The sequence below is a fragment of the Heterodontus francisci genome, chromosome 6, assembly GCF_036365525.1.
Source record: "Heterodontus francisci isolate sHetFra1 chromosome 6, sHetFra1.hap1, whole genome shotgun sequence".
NCBI classification, from domain to species: Eukaryota; Metazoa; Chordata; class Chondrichthyes; order Heterodontiformes; family Heterodontidae; genus Heterodontus; species Heterodontus francisci.
The window spans coordinates 55,018,036-55,035,531 of record NC_090376.1 but is presented as its reverse complement, the minus strand read 5'-3'; the positions used below and the strand labels follow the sequence as shown (position 1 = coordinate 55,035,531).

At 44.2% G+C, this 17,496-nt stretch overlaps 1 protein-coding gene across 6 annotated transcripts in view; it reads left to right on the top strand.

Annotated features, from left to right (window-relative positions):
* LOC137371320 (probable ribonuclease ZC3H12C) overlaps positions 1 to 17,496 on the top strand; it is a 93,462-nt gene that overhangs the window by 62,434 nt on the left and 13,532 nt on the right. For all 6 annotated transcript variants that reach the window (XM_068033709.1, XM_068033706.1, XM_068033705.1 and 3 more), the window contains 3 exons: positions 2,445 to 2,584; positions 12,068 to 12,302; positions 12,464 to 12,570. In XM_068033709.1, coding sequence (XP_067889810.1) covers positions 2,445 to 2,584; positions 12,068 to 12,302; positions 12,464 to 12,570 — 482 coding nt within the window. The remainder of the gene's footprint in view (positions 1 to 2,444; positions 2,585 to 12,067; positions 12,303 to 12,463; positions 12,571 to 17,496) is intronic.

Here is a 17,496-nt window from a genome sequence, read left to right as displayed (position 1 = left end):
AGAGTCTTGTCTAGTTTTGAGTTAATAAGGGATCTGTTACCATATTGAGATTGCGTTATAAGCCACTGAACAGTGACAAAGAATTGAGTATGAGATTTGTAGACAATTGAGAGGTTAGCAGTAGAAAGAGTTGTAATTATGGGCAACATAACTATCCTGAAGTAGATTGGAATAAGTTGAGAGTTTGTGGTTGAAATGAAGGAATTTTTAAAATGCATCCAAGACTATTAACTTTGTACTCTACCTAAGCATCATCAATAAAACTTAGTATGTTGCATGTGAACAAGGAAGGATGAAGTACTAGGTCTAATTATGGATAATGAAGCAGGACAGGTCAGCAACCTTAAATGGGAGAACAGTTGAGAAATACAGGCTGTGACTGAATTAAGTTCACATTGAAAATACAGACAGAAAGGAGGAATGCAAGGTAAATGTGTTGGACTTGGAATGAAACTAATTTCAGTGAGCTGAAAGGGGAAGTAACTCTGATTTTAATTGCTTAGCAGAAATGGCAGATTAAGTAGCTGACTAGCGGTGATGGGTATTTAAATACAAAATGAATAAAGTGCAAGTTAAATGCATTGCTACTAGGAGGAAAAGAATGGGTTTCTTTGGATAAAGTTGTGTTTGTAAAGAAGCAAATGATAGAGAGGGGAGGATACATAGTCATTTCAGCCCAACAAGTCCACATTAGCGTTTACTGTCTATGAACAAATAGACATAATCACATTTGTCCACCCTGTTCCCATATTCCTTCATCCCCTTTCCCATTATTCACCCATCTTGAATGTTGACAATAGCCTCTCTAAACAACAAATGCTGGAAGTGAATTTCACACACAGCCTTGCAGCTTTACATAAAGAAGTTTCTTCTGCTCTCTGTTCTAAATGTCTTTCATTTAATAGGCCCTTTGTTCTGGATTCATTAAACTACTGGGTGGTCTACTTCTATTAACCCTGTCTCATCCTTTCGTAAATTTAAGTACTTCTACCATATCGATCCATAATCTGCATTGTTCATTTTAAAGTTTACGTATTTTTAGTTCCTCATAGCAGACAGCATCTTGGTGAATCTGTGTTGTACCCTCTTGTGCCTCAATACTTCACAGAGCACCCTAACTGAAGTTTAATAAGCTCATCATTACCTCTTGGCTTTTATATTCTATTCCTCTTGTGATAAAACCTAGAATTCACCTAACTCTTTTACAGCCATCTCAATCTATCAGCCTTTAATGTTCTGTAAACCTGAACTCCCAAATCCCTGGGCTGTTCTGCAGCAAGGAGCCTACTTCCATTCATACTGCTGTTTTTTTTATGAAAATCATCTTGTACTAAATGACATTGAATTCCATCTGCCACTTTTCAGCCCATTCTCCCCTCGTCAATATCATTGCAACTTCATTTTGGTCTAGTATTAGTATTACCAGCAAATTTCAACACCATGCTCTCTCGACCTATATTCAAATCATCAATATAATTAGTGAACAGGAACGGCCCCAGAATTTAACACTGTTGGATGTCACTACCTAGTTTCAACCACCCGTAAGAAATCTTTCTAGGTGGCAGCATATAGAAAAGGCAATTTTTTTTAGAAGTTGAGGATTTCTGGAATTTATGCATAGGGCCATTGATTATTAAAGGAAATGGTAGTAAATTTGTACAATATAATGGCCACATTTTAGTATTGTGTGCACTTCTGGGCACCATATTACAGGGAGGATATTTGAGCCATGAAAAGGATACAACTGAAATTCAATGGAATAACATCAGGAATGAGAAGTTATAGTTATGAAGGGATGTTCAAAAAAATTAAGGTCTTTTTTCATTGGAACTGAAAGTTTGAGGGGTGAACTGTTTCAAGATTCAAAGTTTTGAGACGATAAATAGTGAATAGTTTGGCTGGTTGTTGAATCAGTAACTAGGGACATGGACTCAATTATCACTAGAAAAGTGATGGGCAATGTAAAAACATTTCTAATAATGTTAATGGAACATGCTTTATTGTGTCTATTTAGACAGATATTAAGACAATTGGAATATAGAAGAATAGAGAAAGGGTAGACAAATGGGATTAGGCTATTTGATTTGAAGAACAAGCACTGGCACAGATGCAATGAATCAAATGGCCACCTTCTGTGCTGTAATTTTTTATGATTTTTCTTTTCACTCATTTGTCCTCCCCTCTCCTGAACAATCAACTTTTCACAAATTGTTTGTCGTCTTAACTTAAAGCTGAATTCCACGATGACGCTTGTTGCTTTATCTGTCCTTTATTTATCATCTGTGCTCAAGTTTAAGGATACAAGGATGCTTTTTGACTAATTTTTTTAATAATTCAGTTTTTCTGGTATTGCCCCCTATTTGCTGAGTGTTTTTAAGAATGTTACCTGGGAAAGATAATTTCATAGAAAATATAGATTTAAGTTGCATTTTTATTTCTTGCAGTCATGGCAACAAAGAAGTGTTCTCCTGTCGAGGGATTAAGTTAGCAGTGGACTGGTTTTTGGAAAGGAGCCACAAAGATATTACTGTGTTTGTGCCGGCCTGGAGGAAGGAACAATCGAGGCCTGATGCCCTCATCACGGGTAACCTGTAGCAATTATTCAGTTGGTTTGAATTGGTACATAAATTAAACATTGCCAGTAATGTTACTGTTGATGGATTGGTATAGACCTCAGTTTCTTTTTTTTGAGACTTGAAGTTTAAGTAACTCTTTTATATAAATTTAAATTTTGGGGGTTTTAGTATTGTAATCTTAAAAAAATGGATTTTTAAAAAAGATTTTCCAGCAATTTATTGCTCTGTTGCAAGTTGAATGGAGCATATTAGTGATCTTCCTATAAAAGAAAATGCACCCAATCTGTGTTAAATGAATTGTGAATCCTTTCCTTTTGAATATTGCACAGGATAAATAATACTATTGATGCAATCTACACATCTGCAGCTTTCTAGAAGACTACAGATTAGTTTATGCTCCTCAAGGTGCTTTTCTTTTGATAGAGATCCCTATCTATAAAAACTCTACCCATAAAGTAGCTCTTCGACCCCAGTTGGGTTGCAAATTGTTTTTCATGCATCTTCTAGATTACCATTACCACAATGCTAGGTTTATATCAGCTTTCAGTTGCATAGTAATATTTGATGCATGTAAGTTAGCACTTCAGTATATCTGAGGAAGGCATTGAGGCAATTAAATTTTAATTTATTTCATCTACTGAGAGATAGACAGTTGATCTTGAACCTAGGCTTTGGATGTTTAAATCTAACTTGAGTGCATAGCAAATTCCCAGATAATATCCATACCCCTCTACTCAATATCTGCTCTTGAGATAGTCAACTTATTTTCTTTATACTTTAGATCCATTGGCTCAAGTACTTTTTCTAATTGCCTCTGCAACCTTTTGGTGCTTCCTTCTGAACCTAAGTATGCTAGCATTCCTATTTAAAGGCAATTACTTAAGTGTAAACAGTCTTTTTAACCTCAGAGCACACAACAAATCCTCTGAATGTAACTGCCTGCAGCTCTGCCGCATCATTTTTTTTTTGCTTTCCATGCCTTTGCTCCTGCCAAAACAGATGCTTAAGTCCTGTTGTCATGTCAGCCTGTTATCCCATTCAGAGCAATTCTTTGGATTCGGGAACTGTAAATTCATCTGCATCTACTTTCCTTTTAACTCTGATCAAGGCTGAATAATGCATTACAAATCAATCTATCAAAGCACAAATTGCTTTGGTTGAAAAGAACCAAACACTGGTTTGTTGGTGAGGTTTTTTGTTTAATGAGAGATAGATGTTTATCCCTGCATTGGCACATGGGAAATACTAACTCAAACACAGAAAAAGATAAGAAACTATTACATTGTCTGTATGGTAAAGAGCAATGCACAGTCTAATGTGTTGTAAAGCAGCCATTTCAGGTAAAAACAGAAAATGCTGCAAACACTCAGCAGGTCAGCCAGCATCTGTGGAGAGAAAAACACAACATTTCAGGTCAATGACATTTCATTAGAGCACTTCTGCTGAAAAGTAATTGGTCATGTTAACTCTGTGTTTCTCTCTGTGCAGATGTTGCCAGACCTTCTCAGTGTTGCCAACCTTTTCTGTGCAGATTTCCAGCATTTGCAGGATATTTCTTTTGTTTTAGTCACCTCTTGGTTGAGCTGCTGCTGCTTGGTAAACCATAGGAGATGTCCACTTAATTCCATATGTTGCTTTACTACCTTTGCGTTTACCTTAAACTACTGTTATTTCATAGCATTCCTCATTTCCATTCATAGAGGAAAGTCTTGGTTGATCTTTTTAAGATGCAATCTAGCCTGTAAACATTTTTCTTTAAAAACATAAGAAATGGGAGCAGGAGTAGGTTGATCTTTTACCACAACTCCACCTTCCCATACTACCCCATATCCCTTAATTCCCTTAGTAACCAAAGATCTATCAATCTCTATCTTGAATATACTCGCGATTGAGCTTCCACAGCTCTCTGGGATAGGGAATTCCAAAGGTTGACAACACTTTGAGTGGGAAAAATTCTCTTTATCTCGGTCCTAAATGGCCGACTCCTTATTCTGAGACTGTGTCCCCTACTTCTAGACTCCCCAGCCAGGGGAAACATCCTCCCAACATCTATCCTGTCAAGCCCCTTATGAATTCTATATGTTTCAATGCGATCACTCCTCATTCTTTAGGGAATATGGGCATTGTCTACTCAATCTCTCCTCATAGGACAATCCCTTCATCCCAGAATCGGCACTCTCCATGGCAAGTATACCCTTGGGTAAGGAGACCAGAACTGTACATGGTACTCCTGGTGTGGTCTCACCAAGGCCCTATATAATTGTGGTAAGATTTCTTTATTTTTCTACTCCAATCCCTTTGTAATAATGGCTAACATACCACTTACTTTCCTAATTGCTTGCTATATCTGCATGTTAACTTTCTGTAATTTGTGTACAAGGAAATCCATGTCTCTCTGAATACCAACATTTCCTAGTCTCTCACTGTTTTAAAAAATATTCTGTTTTTCTATTTTTCCTTCTAGTGTGGATATCTTCTCACTACCCCACAATATATTTCATCTGCCATGTTCTTGCCCACTCACTTAACTAAATCCCTTTACACCCTTCAGATAGCTTACTTTTCCATCCAGCTTTCTATTGTCTGCAAACTTGAATACTTTACACTCAGTCCCCTCAGCCAAGACTTTGATGTAAATTGTAAATAGGTGAGGCCCAAGTGCTGATTCTTGCGGTACCCCACTAGTTACAAAGTGCCAACCCGAAAATGACACGTTTATTCCTCAATCCATTACCCCAAATCCCATGAGCCCTAATTTTGTGTATTATCCTCTTGTGTGGTACCTGATCAAATGCTCTTTGAAAGTCCAGATACACTACATCTATTGGTGTTCCCCCTGATCCACCCTACTAGTTAAATTCTCAAAAAAACTTTAAATAAATTTGCAAACACTGGGCTGAATTTATTTGAGCTCCTGATGTCAGGTTCCGTGGCGGGAAGCCGGAAGATCGCTGAGGCAGCGGCCCACCACGGGGCCCAACGCCAGGATTTCCAGGCCCGATCTTCCAAGCAGTGGCGAAACTCTGTGCCGGCACCCCACCCCCCCATGCTGCTCGGTGACAGGACCTGACTTTACATATGCAAACTGCCTCTCTGCATATATTATTATGCATCCCGGTGCGATTCAACCATCAGTTTAGGATCTTCAGCTGGACGTGCGGCACTCGTGTGCCTTCACGTTCACGTCCCAGAAAATCCAGCGCCACCGAGGCCAGAGTCCTCGGAGCCTGTGAAGGCCGGTAAGTACTGTCCTGCTCCTCTGTTCTTTGCGAAGCCGAGTTAATTCACCTAATGGGGGTCTGAACTCTGCATCCATGAAGATGGGTGGGTGGGTGTCATGAAGGAGGTCTGAACTGTGCATCTATGAAGGGGGGTGGGTAGGTGGGTGTTGTGAAGATGATTGAAACTCTGCATCCATGAAGGCGGGGGAGACCCCATACCCTTATTCCATAAAGGGGGTCACTCTGCGCCCATGAATTGCTGCGGTGGGGAGTGGTAGGGGGCTCACTCACCCTACATTCGGGCAACAATGTTTGGGGGATGGGGGAACAGTGGAAGTGGATGGGCCCTTTTATGTGGGATGGAGGACACAAATGTAAAACGCTCTAACCTCCTGTTGCTGTTACTCAGTGCAGACAACATGTAATGATGTTACGATGGTCAGGCTGGCTCGCTCTTATTTAAAACTGAGATGGACAATGTCATGCCATACCATAAAGCTCATGCCGGAACACTAATTTACATGACTCTCTGCTTAGATAGGTGCCATTGACCTTGTGAAGGAACTAAGTTGAGCTCGATCATAGAGATGGGGATGCTCCACCCTGTCTTTCTGGATCCTCGTGCGGTGACGAGGCATATCTGCCGGAGGCTGAACCAAAAGGCAGGCGCAGTCCAGGTGGAAGCTCCCAGATGTAAGCAGCAGCAGCCACCAAGGCGCATTCTAGTCCAGAGGTGCCAGTGGGTCTTTGGGACCCAGATGACGTACCTGCAGATGTCGGAGCGCCAGTGTCAGACGACTGCAGATGTCTAGAGAGGCAGTGACACATCTCTGCACTCTGCGGAATAATGACCTGCAGCCACTGGGCTTTGGTGGTCACCCTATGCCTGTGGCCCTCAAAGTGACGGTAGCGGACCCTGAAAGTCAGGCTGAGAGGGTCATTGGATTTGGGACCATTGCGGGATTCCCACAGGTGCAAGGGGTCATCAACTGCACGCATATGGCCATCAAGGCTGTAATGGAACAACCAGCCACATACCGCAACAGAAAAGGCATTTTACTCGCTCAACGTGCAACTAGTATACGACCACAAGAACCGCTTCCTGCAAGTGTGTGCCCGCTTCCCAGGCAGCTGCCATGACTCCTTCATCCTGCCCCAGTCCTAGGTGCCGCTGCTGTTCACTCCACCAGCTGAAATTCAGGGTGGATTCTTGGGGACAAGGGCCCTAACATGACTTCTAATGCCGGTGAGGAACCCCAGTTGCGATGCAGAAGAGCGCTACAACACCTGCCACGGCTCCACCTGAGCTACCATCGAGCGGGCCATTGGCATGCTGAAGATGCACTTCCGCTGCCTTGATAGATCGGGTGGAGCCCTATAGTATGCACCAGACAGGGTTGGGTGCATCGTTGCTGTGTGTTGCGTTCTGCACAACATTGCAGTACAGAGTGGGGAGGCCTTGCACGATGATGAGGCATGGGAGCAGGAGACATCCACGGACGATGACGACGCAGGGCATCCAGTAGCAGCCGCGCATGGGAACACGGAGAGCATTGATGGAGGGCAGATGTGGTGAGCAGTGAGCAAGGGATGCTAGACGGTGCCTGATCGGTGAGCACTTCCACAATCCCTGAAGTGCAACATATGCTCCCCACACCACTGTCCTGCATCTGGTCTGAAGTCTTCTGCCTCTGTAAAATCTGTGTCTCCAGCATGACTGGCAGCAGCTGACTGAACCATTGCTCATGTGATTGCATCTGTGCAGTGCCACATCATGCATATTGGCATGGCAATGATGTTATTCCTTACATTGGCAGTACTGTCAGGTTAATGATGTAATGGGAGGATACATAATCGGTACATGGACGCATGCGTTCTTCACACAGGAAAGGCTACACTTGTCAGAAAAGCACATTTACTGATATTGCATATGACATAGCTGTCTCACCCGTGAATACCCATATGTGTCCAGGTGTCTTTTTAAAACGTTTGTGGGTGCTCCTTTGTGGTGTGACCTCTGCGCTAGCAGCTGCTGGAGGGAGGCTGCTGAGCAGGACACCCCTTGGCCTGGGATGACTTCAGTGGTCATCCTTCGCGTGCCGGAGGGCCCCGGCTGCGGGCTGTCCTCGCGCATCATGGCTGCTGGAGCTGGACTCCCCAGCGGAGGGGCTGAGGAATTGGTGTCCGAACGAATCACCCTGAGGGGGGACCCCAGATGTGGAACGCAGGCTCCCTTCCTCCCTCTCAAGTTTCATAGGAACCTCGTTGCTCTCTGGAGAAGGACCAGGAGCAGAAACACTCTCCAGGCCCCTGGTCCCTCTCTCACCTTGCTACTGCTGAGGCGAGGGTTTGCAGGTCTGCGCGTATCAGTGGAATCTGGCTGTCTGTGAGAGTCACCAACCTCTCCATGGATGAAGCCATGCACTCGTGCCTGAGACATGGCAGCTGTCATTGCCTGGATGGACTCCCCCACCGTCCACTCAAGGCTGCTCATGGCCCCTGGCATCTCTGCCAGATGTTGCCTTACCTCTCCATGCAGCCCTGGGTTGCCAACAGCAGAGGCTCGTTATCGGCTTGGGCTCAGCATGGGCCTGGACACTCACAGTCGTACGACTGTCAGAGGCCTCATCTGTCTCAGCTTCAGCCAGATGTTCGGGCGCATGTGTGGTGCTCTCCCCAGTGTGACCCAGAATCTGATACTGATAGATTACCCACCGAGGTGAGTGTATCTGCACTGACGGAAGATGCAGGAGTGTCGTGGGACAGTGCATCCTCTGAGGTCGTCTCAGAGATGATTGATGTCTGCAGGGCCTCCAAGGTCGACTCGGAGCATCACCTTGCAAGATACAATGTAAATAACAGACATTTAGGTTTTATGGTACAAATGTCACTATGATGACAGCATAGTATCTGAATATGAAAGACAATTAGGAATCACTGTGTTTGGCAATAATCATTCCATGTCTGAAATGGCACGTGCTCCCAGCTAGCTCCAGCGCCATTTCTTCAGCTTGCATGAGTGGTCTCAGGTCTGGCACCCCGCCACCGGTCCTGGACGCCTCCCTACTATTGTGGGCCCTCTTTGCCTGGAAGAGCAAGGATGCAGATATTGAACATTGCCAAACATCAACATCACAGTTGTAACAATATGCACACTTCAACAACGGCTGGGGGATGCTTTTTCTGATATACAGACTCACCCTGTCATGGGTGTAACATGCTTTGAGGTACATACGTGGGTGCCTTGATGCACATATGCAGCCAGCCATGTGCCATCAATCCTCCCGACCTCCCTGTCTTTGACATGGCAGTGGCACCCATGTGGTATACCGTGTAGGGACACCCAGGTCAAACCAAGAGTTCTGCAACGTGGCACTTACCTTTGCAGAGCGCATGAGATCGTTGACCCTCTTCCTGCACTGGACCCAGTCTCGTCTGATGACCCCATGGCAGCTTACCTCCTCTGCGATCTCTGTCCAGGCTTTCTTGGTCAGGTGGGAGGACCTCTTCTTGCCATCACTGGGGAAAAGGACCTCCTCTCGTTCCCTTGCAGCCTGGAGGAGAGTGAGCAGGGCAGCATCGCTAAACAGTGGGGCCACCCTTCCTCGGGCGTCTGCCACTGGCAAAGGGGTTCCCAGGGGTGCTGCTTGAGTGATGATGTAGTGTTGTATACACTCCTGCCCTTTCTGCTCCAGCACGACAGCAACGATGATAGAAGAGCTTACATGCCTGCTCACAAATCAGCTGACGCCATTCATGACATTACTGAGACCCCCCCCCCCCCCTTCCACATGATTGGTGGTGGGGGGCCCACCCGGCACATTCAAATGAGCCGCCACGCGGTCCACACATGTGGGTCACCATTTTTTCACCTGCCGCCACTCAGTTAGGGGAAAATAAAATTCAGCCCAATATTCCTCTTTCATAAATCTTTATTGACTCTGCCTAATATGTTTCAAGTGTCCTGTTGCGATGTCCCTAATTATAGATTCCAACGTTTTTCCTATTACTGATGTCAGGCTAATTGACCAATAGTTCCCTGTTTTCTCTCTCCCTCCTTTCTTGAATAGCAGGGTTAGATTTGCTAAGTTCCCAATCCATGGCAACTTACAGAATCTATGAAATTCTGGAAGATCCAAACCAATTTATCCATTACCTCTGGCGCTACCTCTTTTAGAACTGTAGGATGTAGGGGTCAAGTGGATTTGTTGACTTTAAGTCCCATTAATTTCTTCAGTGCTATTTCTTTAATAATAATAATATCCCTAAGTTCCTCATTTTCACTAGACCGTGGTTCACCACTATTTCTGGAATTTTTTTTGTGTCTTCTACCATGAAGACAGATACACATATTAATTTAAAAGCAAACTACTGCAGATGCTGGAAATTTGAAATAAAAACAAGAAATGCTGGAAATACTCAGCAGGTCTGACAGCATCTGTGCAGAGAGAAGCAGAGTTAACGTTTCAGGTCAGAGACTCTTCTTCAGAACTGACAAATATTAGAAATGTAAAAGGCTTTAAGCAAGTAAAGCGGGGATGGGGCAAGAGATAACAAAGGTGAAGGTGTTTATAGGACAGAGAATAACTGACCAGAAGGTCATGGAACAAAGGCGAAAGGTATGTTATTGGTGTGCTGAAAGACAAAGCGTTAGTACAGAGAGGGTGTGAATGACTGTAAAGCACAGAGCACTCCAAGTACAAACATAAAAAAACACATTAAAAAAACAAAACAGTGGGTAAGCACAGTGGAAACAAACTAAACAAACTGAAAAGCCTAATATAAAATAACCAAATAAAAAAGGAAAAAGAAAAAATAACTAAGCATAAAAAGGGGGGCCCCGTCATGCTCTGAAATTATTGAACTCAATGTTCAGTCTAGCAGGCTGTAGTGTGCCTAATCGGTAAATGAGGTGCTGTTCCTCGAGCTTGCGTTGATGTTCGTTGGAACACTGCAGCAATCCCAGGACACAGATGTGAGCATGAGAGCAGGGGGGAGTGTTGAAATGGCCAGCAACCAGAAGCTCGGGGTCATGCTTACAGACTGAGCGGAGGTGTTCTGCAAAGCGGTTACCCAATCTACGTTTGGTCTCCCCCTTGTAAAGGAGACCACATTGTGAGTGAATACAGTATACTAAATTGAAAGAAGTACAAGTAAATCACTGCTTCACCTGAAAGGAGTGTTTGGGGCCTTGGATAGTGAGGAGAGAGAAGGTAAATGACACACATATTAATTTACTATCTCTGCCATTTCCATATTACCCATTAAAATAAAAGCAAAATACTGCGGATGCTGGAAATCTGAAACAAAAACAAGAAATGCTGGATTCACTCAGCAGGTCTGGCAGCATCTGTGGAAAGAGAAGCAGAGTTAACGTTTCGGGTCAGTGACCCTTCTTCGGAACTGACAAATATTAGAAAAGTCACAGATTATAAACAAGTGAGGTGGGGGTTGGGCAAGAGATAACAAAGGAGAAGGTGCAGATTGGGGTGGCCTGGTCCAATCTGCACCTTCTCCTTTGTTATCTCTTGCCCAACCCCCACCTCACTCGTTTATAATCTGTGACTTTTCTAATATTTGTCAGTTCCGAAGAAGGGTCACTGACCCGAAACGTTAACTCTGCTTCTCTTTCCACAGATGCTGCCAGACCTGCTGAGTGAATCCAGCATTTCTTGTTTTTGTTCCATATTACCCATGTTAATTTCTTCTGTCTTTGCCTCTATGGGACCCACATTTACTTTTGCTAATCTATTCCTTTTTACATACCTTTAGAAGCTTTTACAGTCTATTTTATGCCTCTTGTAGTTTACTCTCATTTTCTTTATCAATTTCTTGGTTGTCCTTTACTGAGTTCTAAAAGCCTCCCATTCTTCAGGCTTATTACACTTTCTAGCAACATAAGCCTCTTCCTTTAATCTACTACTATCTTGTAACTTCTTTTTTTGCCTTGGTTAAACCATTTTTCCCACAGAGTTTTTATACTTTAAGGGAATGTATATTTTTTTGAAAATTATGAATTAATTTCCTTTCTCTTTTCCTTCCCTTTCCCCATTTTCCCCCAGAATAACTATACCTGAGCTGATATCCAAGTGTTTTTAATAATTTAAAAAAATGTTGAAGTCTTCTGCTATAAACCTGGGAAACTAAATGATGTCAAAAGTTCATGCCTATCAAAATTGTAAATTATGCCTTGAAGCTCGACATTGTATTTCAGAAATCCAAATGATAATGTAGCAATTTACTAAATGTAAAACAATTTTATTTTCACAGATCAAGAAATTCTGCGCAAGTTGGAAAAGGATAAAATCCTAGTTTTCACACCGTCCCGGCGTGTGCAAGGGCGAAGAGTAGTTTGCTATGACGACCGCTTCATAGTGAAATTGGCTTACGAGTCAGATGGTATCATTGTTTCAAATGATAACTACAGGGATTTGCAGAATGAAAAGCCAGAATGGAAAAAATTCATAGATGAAAGATTACTTATGTATTCTTTTGTTAATGACAAGTGAGTATTCAGATTTTGATATATGGTGTTCTACAGTTAAATTCAATCTAAAAGTTATTATATTAGTGGGCATCCAAAGCATTGTAACCAAGTGACTGGTAGTAATGTAATATCACTTGATTGTGTTGTACATAATACCTACGTACTTCTGTTAATTTCAGATTTATGCCACCTGATGATCCTCTGGGTCGCCATGGGCCTAGCTTGGATAACTTTCTGAGGAAGCGGCCTGTTGTACCAGAACATAAGAAACAGCCGTGTCCATATGGTAAATTGATTTTGAAATATAATAACTCTGTGTACGCCACTCTCATAGTTGCACCAAGATATTTGAGTAATATTTTGTACTTCACACACATGCAGAATTTTGTGCTCTCCCCCGCTTCGGGTTTGGAAGCAGGGAGAGCATCCACTCAAATTAAGTCTGGGAGAGGAAGGCCTGTGAACAGCTTTCCCACCATGCTGCCAATTGAGGCCTTAAGTGGGCAATTAATGCCCAATTAAGGGCTTCATCCCACCGCCACCAGAATTAGCCCAGCGGCAGGCGAGCCTGTCCGTCGCCATGTGGCGAGCACGCCAAGCAAACCCGTGCGGATTGCTTGCTGACTTTGGTGGGGGGGGGGGGGGGTGTCCCTCATTAAAAGGCAGTTAGTGCCTAAATGAGGGACCCAGCATTGGGAAAGACGGGGGGGGGGGGGGGGGGGGAGGGGGGGCGTGGTGCTGAGAGCTGCCCCCTGCCCTTACTGTTGACACCACTACACCTCACTTCCCCCTGGTGACACCCACTCTGCAAAACTCCTCCCACCCTGACTTACCTGTGACCTGGTTCCAGGGACTCTGGCGGGTGCTTTACTGGCACCGACCACTGCCTCTGCAGTTGCACTACTCAATTAAAGAGATGTCGGCCTCTGATTGGCTGGCAGCTCTCAGCAGGCAGGACTTCCGCCTGCCTGGTCCTTGATCCCAGGGAAGGTCCTAAATGGCACTTGATCCAGTGGACCTTCCCCACAGGAGGAGACGGGGGGCTCTGGCCGGTGCTTTTGCTGGTGACCAACACAAAATCCCAGGCCCCAACTGTCCTTTCATGTCAATGTAAAAGATCATATGGAACTATTTTCGAAGAAGCTCTCCTAACCAATATTTAGCCCTCAACCGACATTACTAAAAACAATTATCTGATCTTAATCTCAGTTTTGTTTGCGGTATCTTGCTGTGTTCAAATTGGCTGTCATGTTTCCTCCATTACAACAGTGACTACACTTCAAAAGTACTTATTTGGTTGTAATGTGCTTTGGGATACCCTGAGGTCATGAAAGGTGCTATATAAATCCAAGTCTGTTTTCTTTCCAGCAGAGTCACTGTACAGTGATTGGGAATGGAAATTCTGCCCACCCTCTCCCATGGGTCAAGGATGTCTCTGAACGGACAGGGGGCATTCTGAAGGGGGAGGGTGAACAGCCAGAGGTTGTGGTACACATCGGTACCAATGACATAGGCAGGAAGAGTGACGAGGTCCTGCAGGGGGAGTTTAGGGAGTTAGGTAGAAAGTTAAAAGACAGGACCTCTAGGGTTGTAATCTCGGGATTACTCCCTGTGCTACATGCCAGTGAGGCTAGAAATAGGAAGATAGTGCAGCTAAACACGTGGCTGAACAGCTGGTGTAGAAGGGAGGGTTTCAGATATCTGGACCATTGGGATCGCTTCAGGGACAGATGGACGGGTTGCATCTAAGCTGGATGGGCACAAATATCCTGGCTGCGAGGTTTGCTAGCGTCACTCAGGAGGGTTTAAACTAGTGTGGTAGGGGGGTGGGAATCAGAGCAGTAGGACAGCAAGTGAAATAAATGAGGGGGAACTAGTAAATAAGATGAGTAAGACTAAGAGGAAGAGCAGACAGGGAGATGTTGCAGAGCACAGCGGGACTGGTGGTCTGAAGTGCATTTGTTTCAATGCGAGAAGTATAACAGGCAAGGCAGATGAACTTAGAGCTTGGATTAGTACTTGGAACTATGATGTTATTGCTATTACAGAGACTTGGTTGAGGGAAGGACAGGATTGGCAGCTAAATGTTCTAGGATTTAGAAGCTTCAGGCGGGATAGGGGGGTATGTAAAAGGGGTGGGGGAGTTGCATTACTTGTTAAGGAGAATATCACAGCTGTACTGCGGGAGGACACCTCGGAGGGGTCATGCAGCGAGGCAATATGGGTGGAGCTCAGGAATAGGAAGGGTGCAGTAACAATGTTGGGGGTTTTCTACAGGCCTCCCAACAGCCAGCGGGAGGTAGAGGAGCAGATATGTAGACAGATTTTGGAAAGATGTAAAGGTAACAGGGTTGTAGTGGTGGGTGATTTTAACTTCCCCTGTATTGACTGGGACTCACTTAGTGCTAGGGGCTTGGATGGGGCAGAATTTGTAAGGAGCATCTAGGAGGGCTTCTTGAAACAATATGTAGATTGTCCAACTAGGGATGGGGCCGTACTGAACCTGGGATTGGGGAATGAGCCCGGCCAGGTGGTCGAAGTTTCAGTAGGGGAGCATTTCGGGAACAGTGACCATAATTCCATAAGTTTTAAGGTACTTGTGGATAAGGATAAGAGTAGACCTCGGGTGAAGGTGCTAAATTGGGGGAAGGCTAATTATAATAATATTAGGCAGGAACTGAAGAACTTAGATTGGGGGGGGTGGCTGTTTGAGGGTAAATCAACATCTGACATGTGGGAGTCCTTCAAATGTCAGTTGATTAGAATCCAGGACCAGCATGTTCCTGTGAGGAAGAACGATAAGTTTGGCAAGTTTCGGGAACCTTGGATAACACTGGATATTGTGAGCCTAGTCAAAAAGAAAAAGGAAGCATTCGTAAGAGCTGGAAGGCTAGGAACAGACAAATCCCTTGAGGAATATAAAGACAGTAGAAAGGAACTTAAGCAAGGAGTCAGGATGGCTAAAAGGGGTCATGAAAAGTCATTGGCGAACAGGATTAAGGAAAATCCCAACGCTTTTTATACGTATATAAAGAGCAAGAGGGTAACTAGGTAAAGGGTTGGCCCACTCAAGGACAGAGAAGGGAATCTATGTGTGGAGCCAGAGGAAATGGGCGAGGTACTAAATGCCTGAGTACTTTGCATCGGTATTCACCAAGGAGAAGGACTTGGTGGATGATGAGCCTCGGGAAGGGAGTGTAGATAGTCTCAGTCATCTCATTATCAAAAAGGAGGAGGTGTTGGGTGTCTTGCAAAGCATTAAGGTAGATAAGTCCCCAGGGCCTGATGGGATCTACTCCAGAATACTGAGGGAGGCAAGGGAAGAAATTGCTGGGGCCTTGACAGAAATCTTTGCATCATCATTGGCTACAGGTGAGGTCCCAGAGGACTGGAGAATAGCCAATGTTGTTCCTATGTTTAAGAAGGGTAGCAAGGATAATCCAGGAAATTATAGGCCAGTGAGCCTTACATCAGTGGTAGGGAAATTATTAGAGAGGATTCTTCAGGACAGGATTTACTCCCATTTGGAGCTGGCAAGATGGATACAGAACTGGCTCAGTCATAGAAGACAGAGGGTAGCAGTGGAAGGGTGCTTTTCTGAATGGAGGGATGTGACTAGCAGGGATCAGTGCTGGGACCTTTGTGTTTGTCGTATATATAAATGATTTGGAGGAAAATGTAGCTGGTCTGATTAGTAAGTTTGCGGATGACACAAAGGTTGGTGGAATTGCGGATAGTGATGAGGATTGTCAGAGGATCCAGCAGGATATAGATCGGTTGGAGACTTGGGCGGAGAAATGGCAGATGGAGTTTAATCCGGACAAATGTGAGGTAATGCATTTTGGAAGGTCTAATGCAGGTGGGAAGTATACAGTAAATGGCAGAACCCTTGGGAGTATTGACAGGCAGAGAGATCTGGGCGTACAGGTCCACAGGTCACTGAAAGTGGCAACGCAGGTGGATAAGGTAGTCAAGAAGGCATATGGCATGCTTGCCTTCATCAGTCGAGGCATAGAGTACAAAAATTGGCAAGTCCTGCTGCAGCTGTACAGAACCTTAGTTAGGCCACACTTAGAATATTGCATGCAATTCTGGTCGCCACACTACCAGAAGGACGTGGAGGCTTTGGAGAGGGTACAGGAGAGGTTTACCAGGATATTGCCTGGTCTGGAGGGCATTAGCTATGAGGAGAGGTTGGATAAACTCAGATTGTTTTCACTGGAACGACGGAGGTGGAGGGGCGACATGATAGAGGTTTACAAAGTTATGAGTGGCATGGACAGAGTTGATAGTCAGAAGCTTTTTCCCAGGGTGGAAGAGTCAGTTACTAGGGGGCATAGGTTTAAGCTGCGAGGGGCAAAGTTTAGAGGGGATGTGCGAGGCAAGTTCTTTACACAGAGGGTGGTGAGTGCCTGGAACCTGCTGCCGGGGGAGGTGGTGGAAGCAGGTACGATAGCGACATTTAAGAGGCATCTTGACAAATACATGAATAGGATGGGAATAGAGGGATCCGGACCCCGGAAATGCAGAAGGTTTTAGTTTAGGCAGGCATCAAGATCGGCGCAGGCTTGGAGGGCCGAATGGCCTGTTCCTGTGCTGTACTGTTCTTTGTTCTTTGTTTGTTGTTCTTTGACACACTTCCTCTTTTGCAGAGGGATTCTGATGCCAGTTACAGCACCCCACAATTTCTCAGACACCGCTCAGCTAACTCAGCACTTGATGTTTGTTTTTTGCTGAAATGACTTGAATGTCCACTGGACACCAAATTTTCCAGTACTGAGCTGTAGGATAATTTAAACCTGCAGTAATGATGTCCATTTCATTTCTGTGTACATACCTTTCTCCATTCATGGCATGGAATGCATTGGCATTTAGTGTCTGGCCTGATGAATGCTGTCTCAAAATGGTGAAAGTCAAAATAGACAACTTGATAAAATTGAAGCCCTGCAAAGAAGTGATTTAACCAGGTGTTAATCTAATCCTCAGTTAAATTACTGATACAAACTAATGCTTCACTGTCACAGTTCATGCTGCCACTTGATTCATTCAGTTTTGGAATATTTCTAATATTTGCTGGCCTTATTGTAATCAGTAATCACCAAGTACTTCCAAGTTTTCTTTGATTGCACCTGTAATAAGTCTCTTTTATACAAATATGGTATTTTGTCATATGTTGAATAGAACAGCAATTTTTTACACCTGTATTTGAATA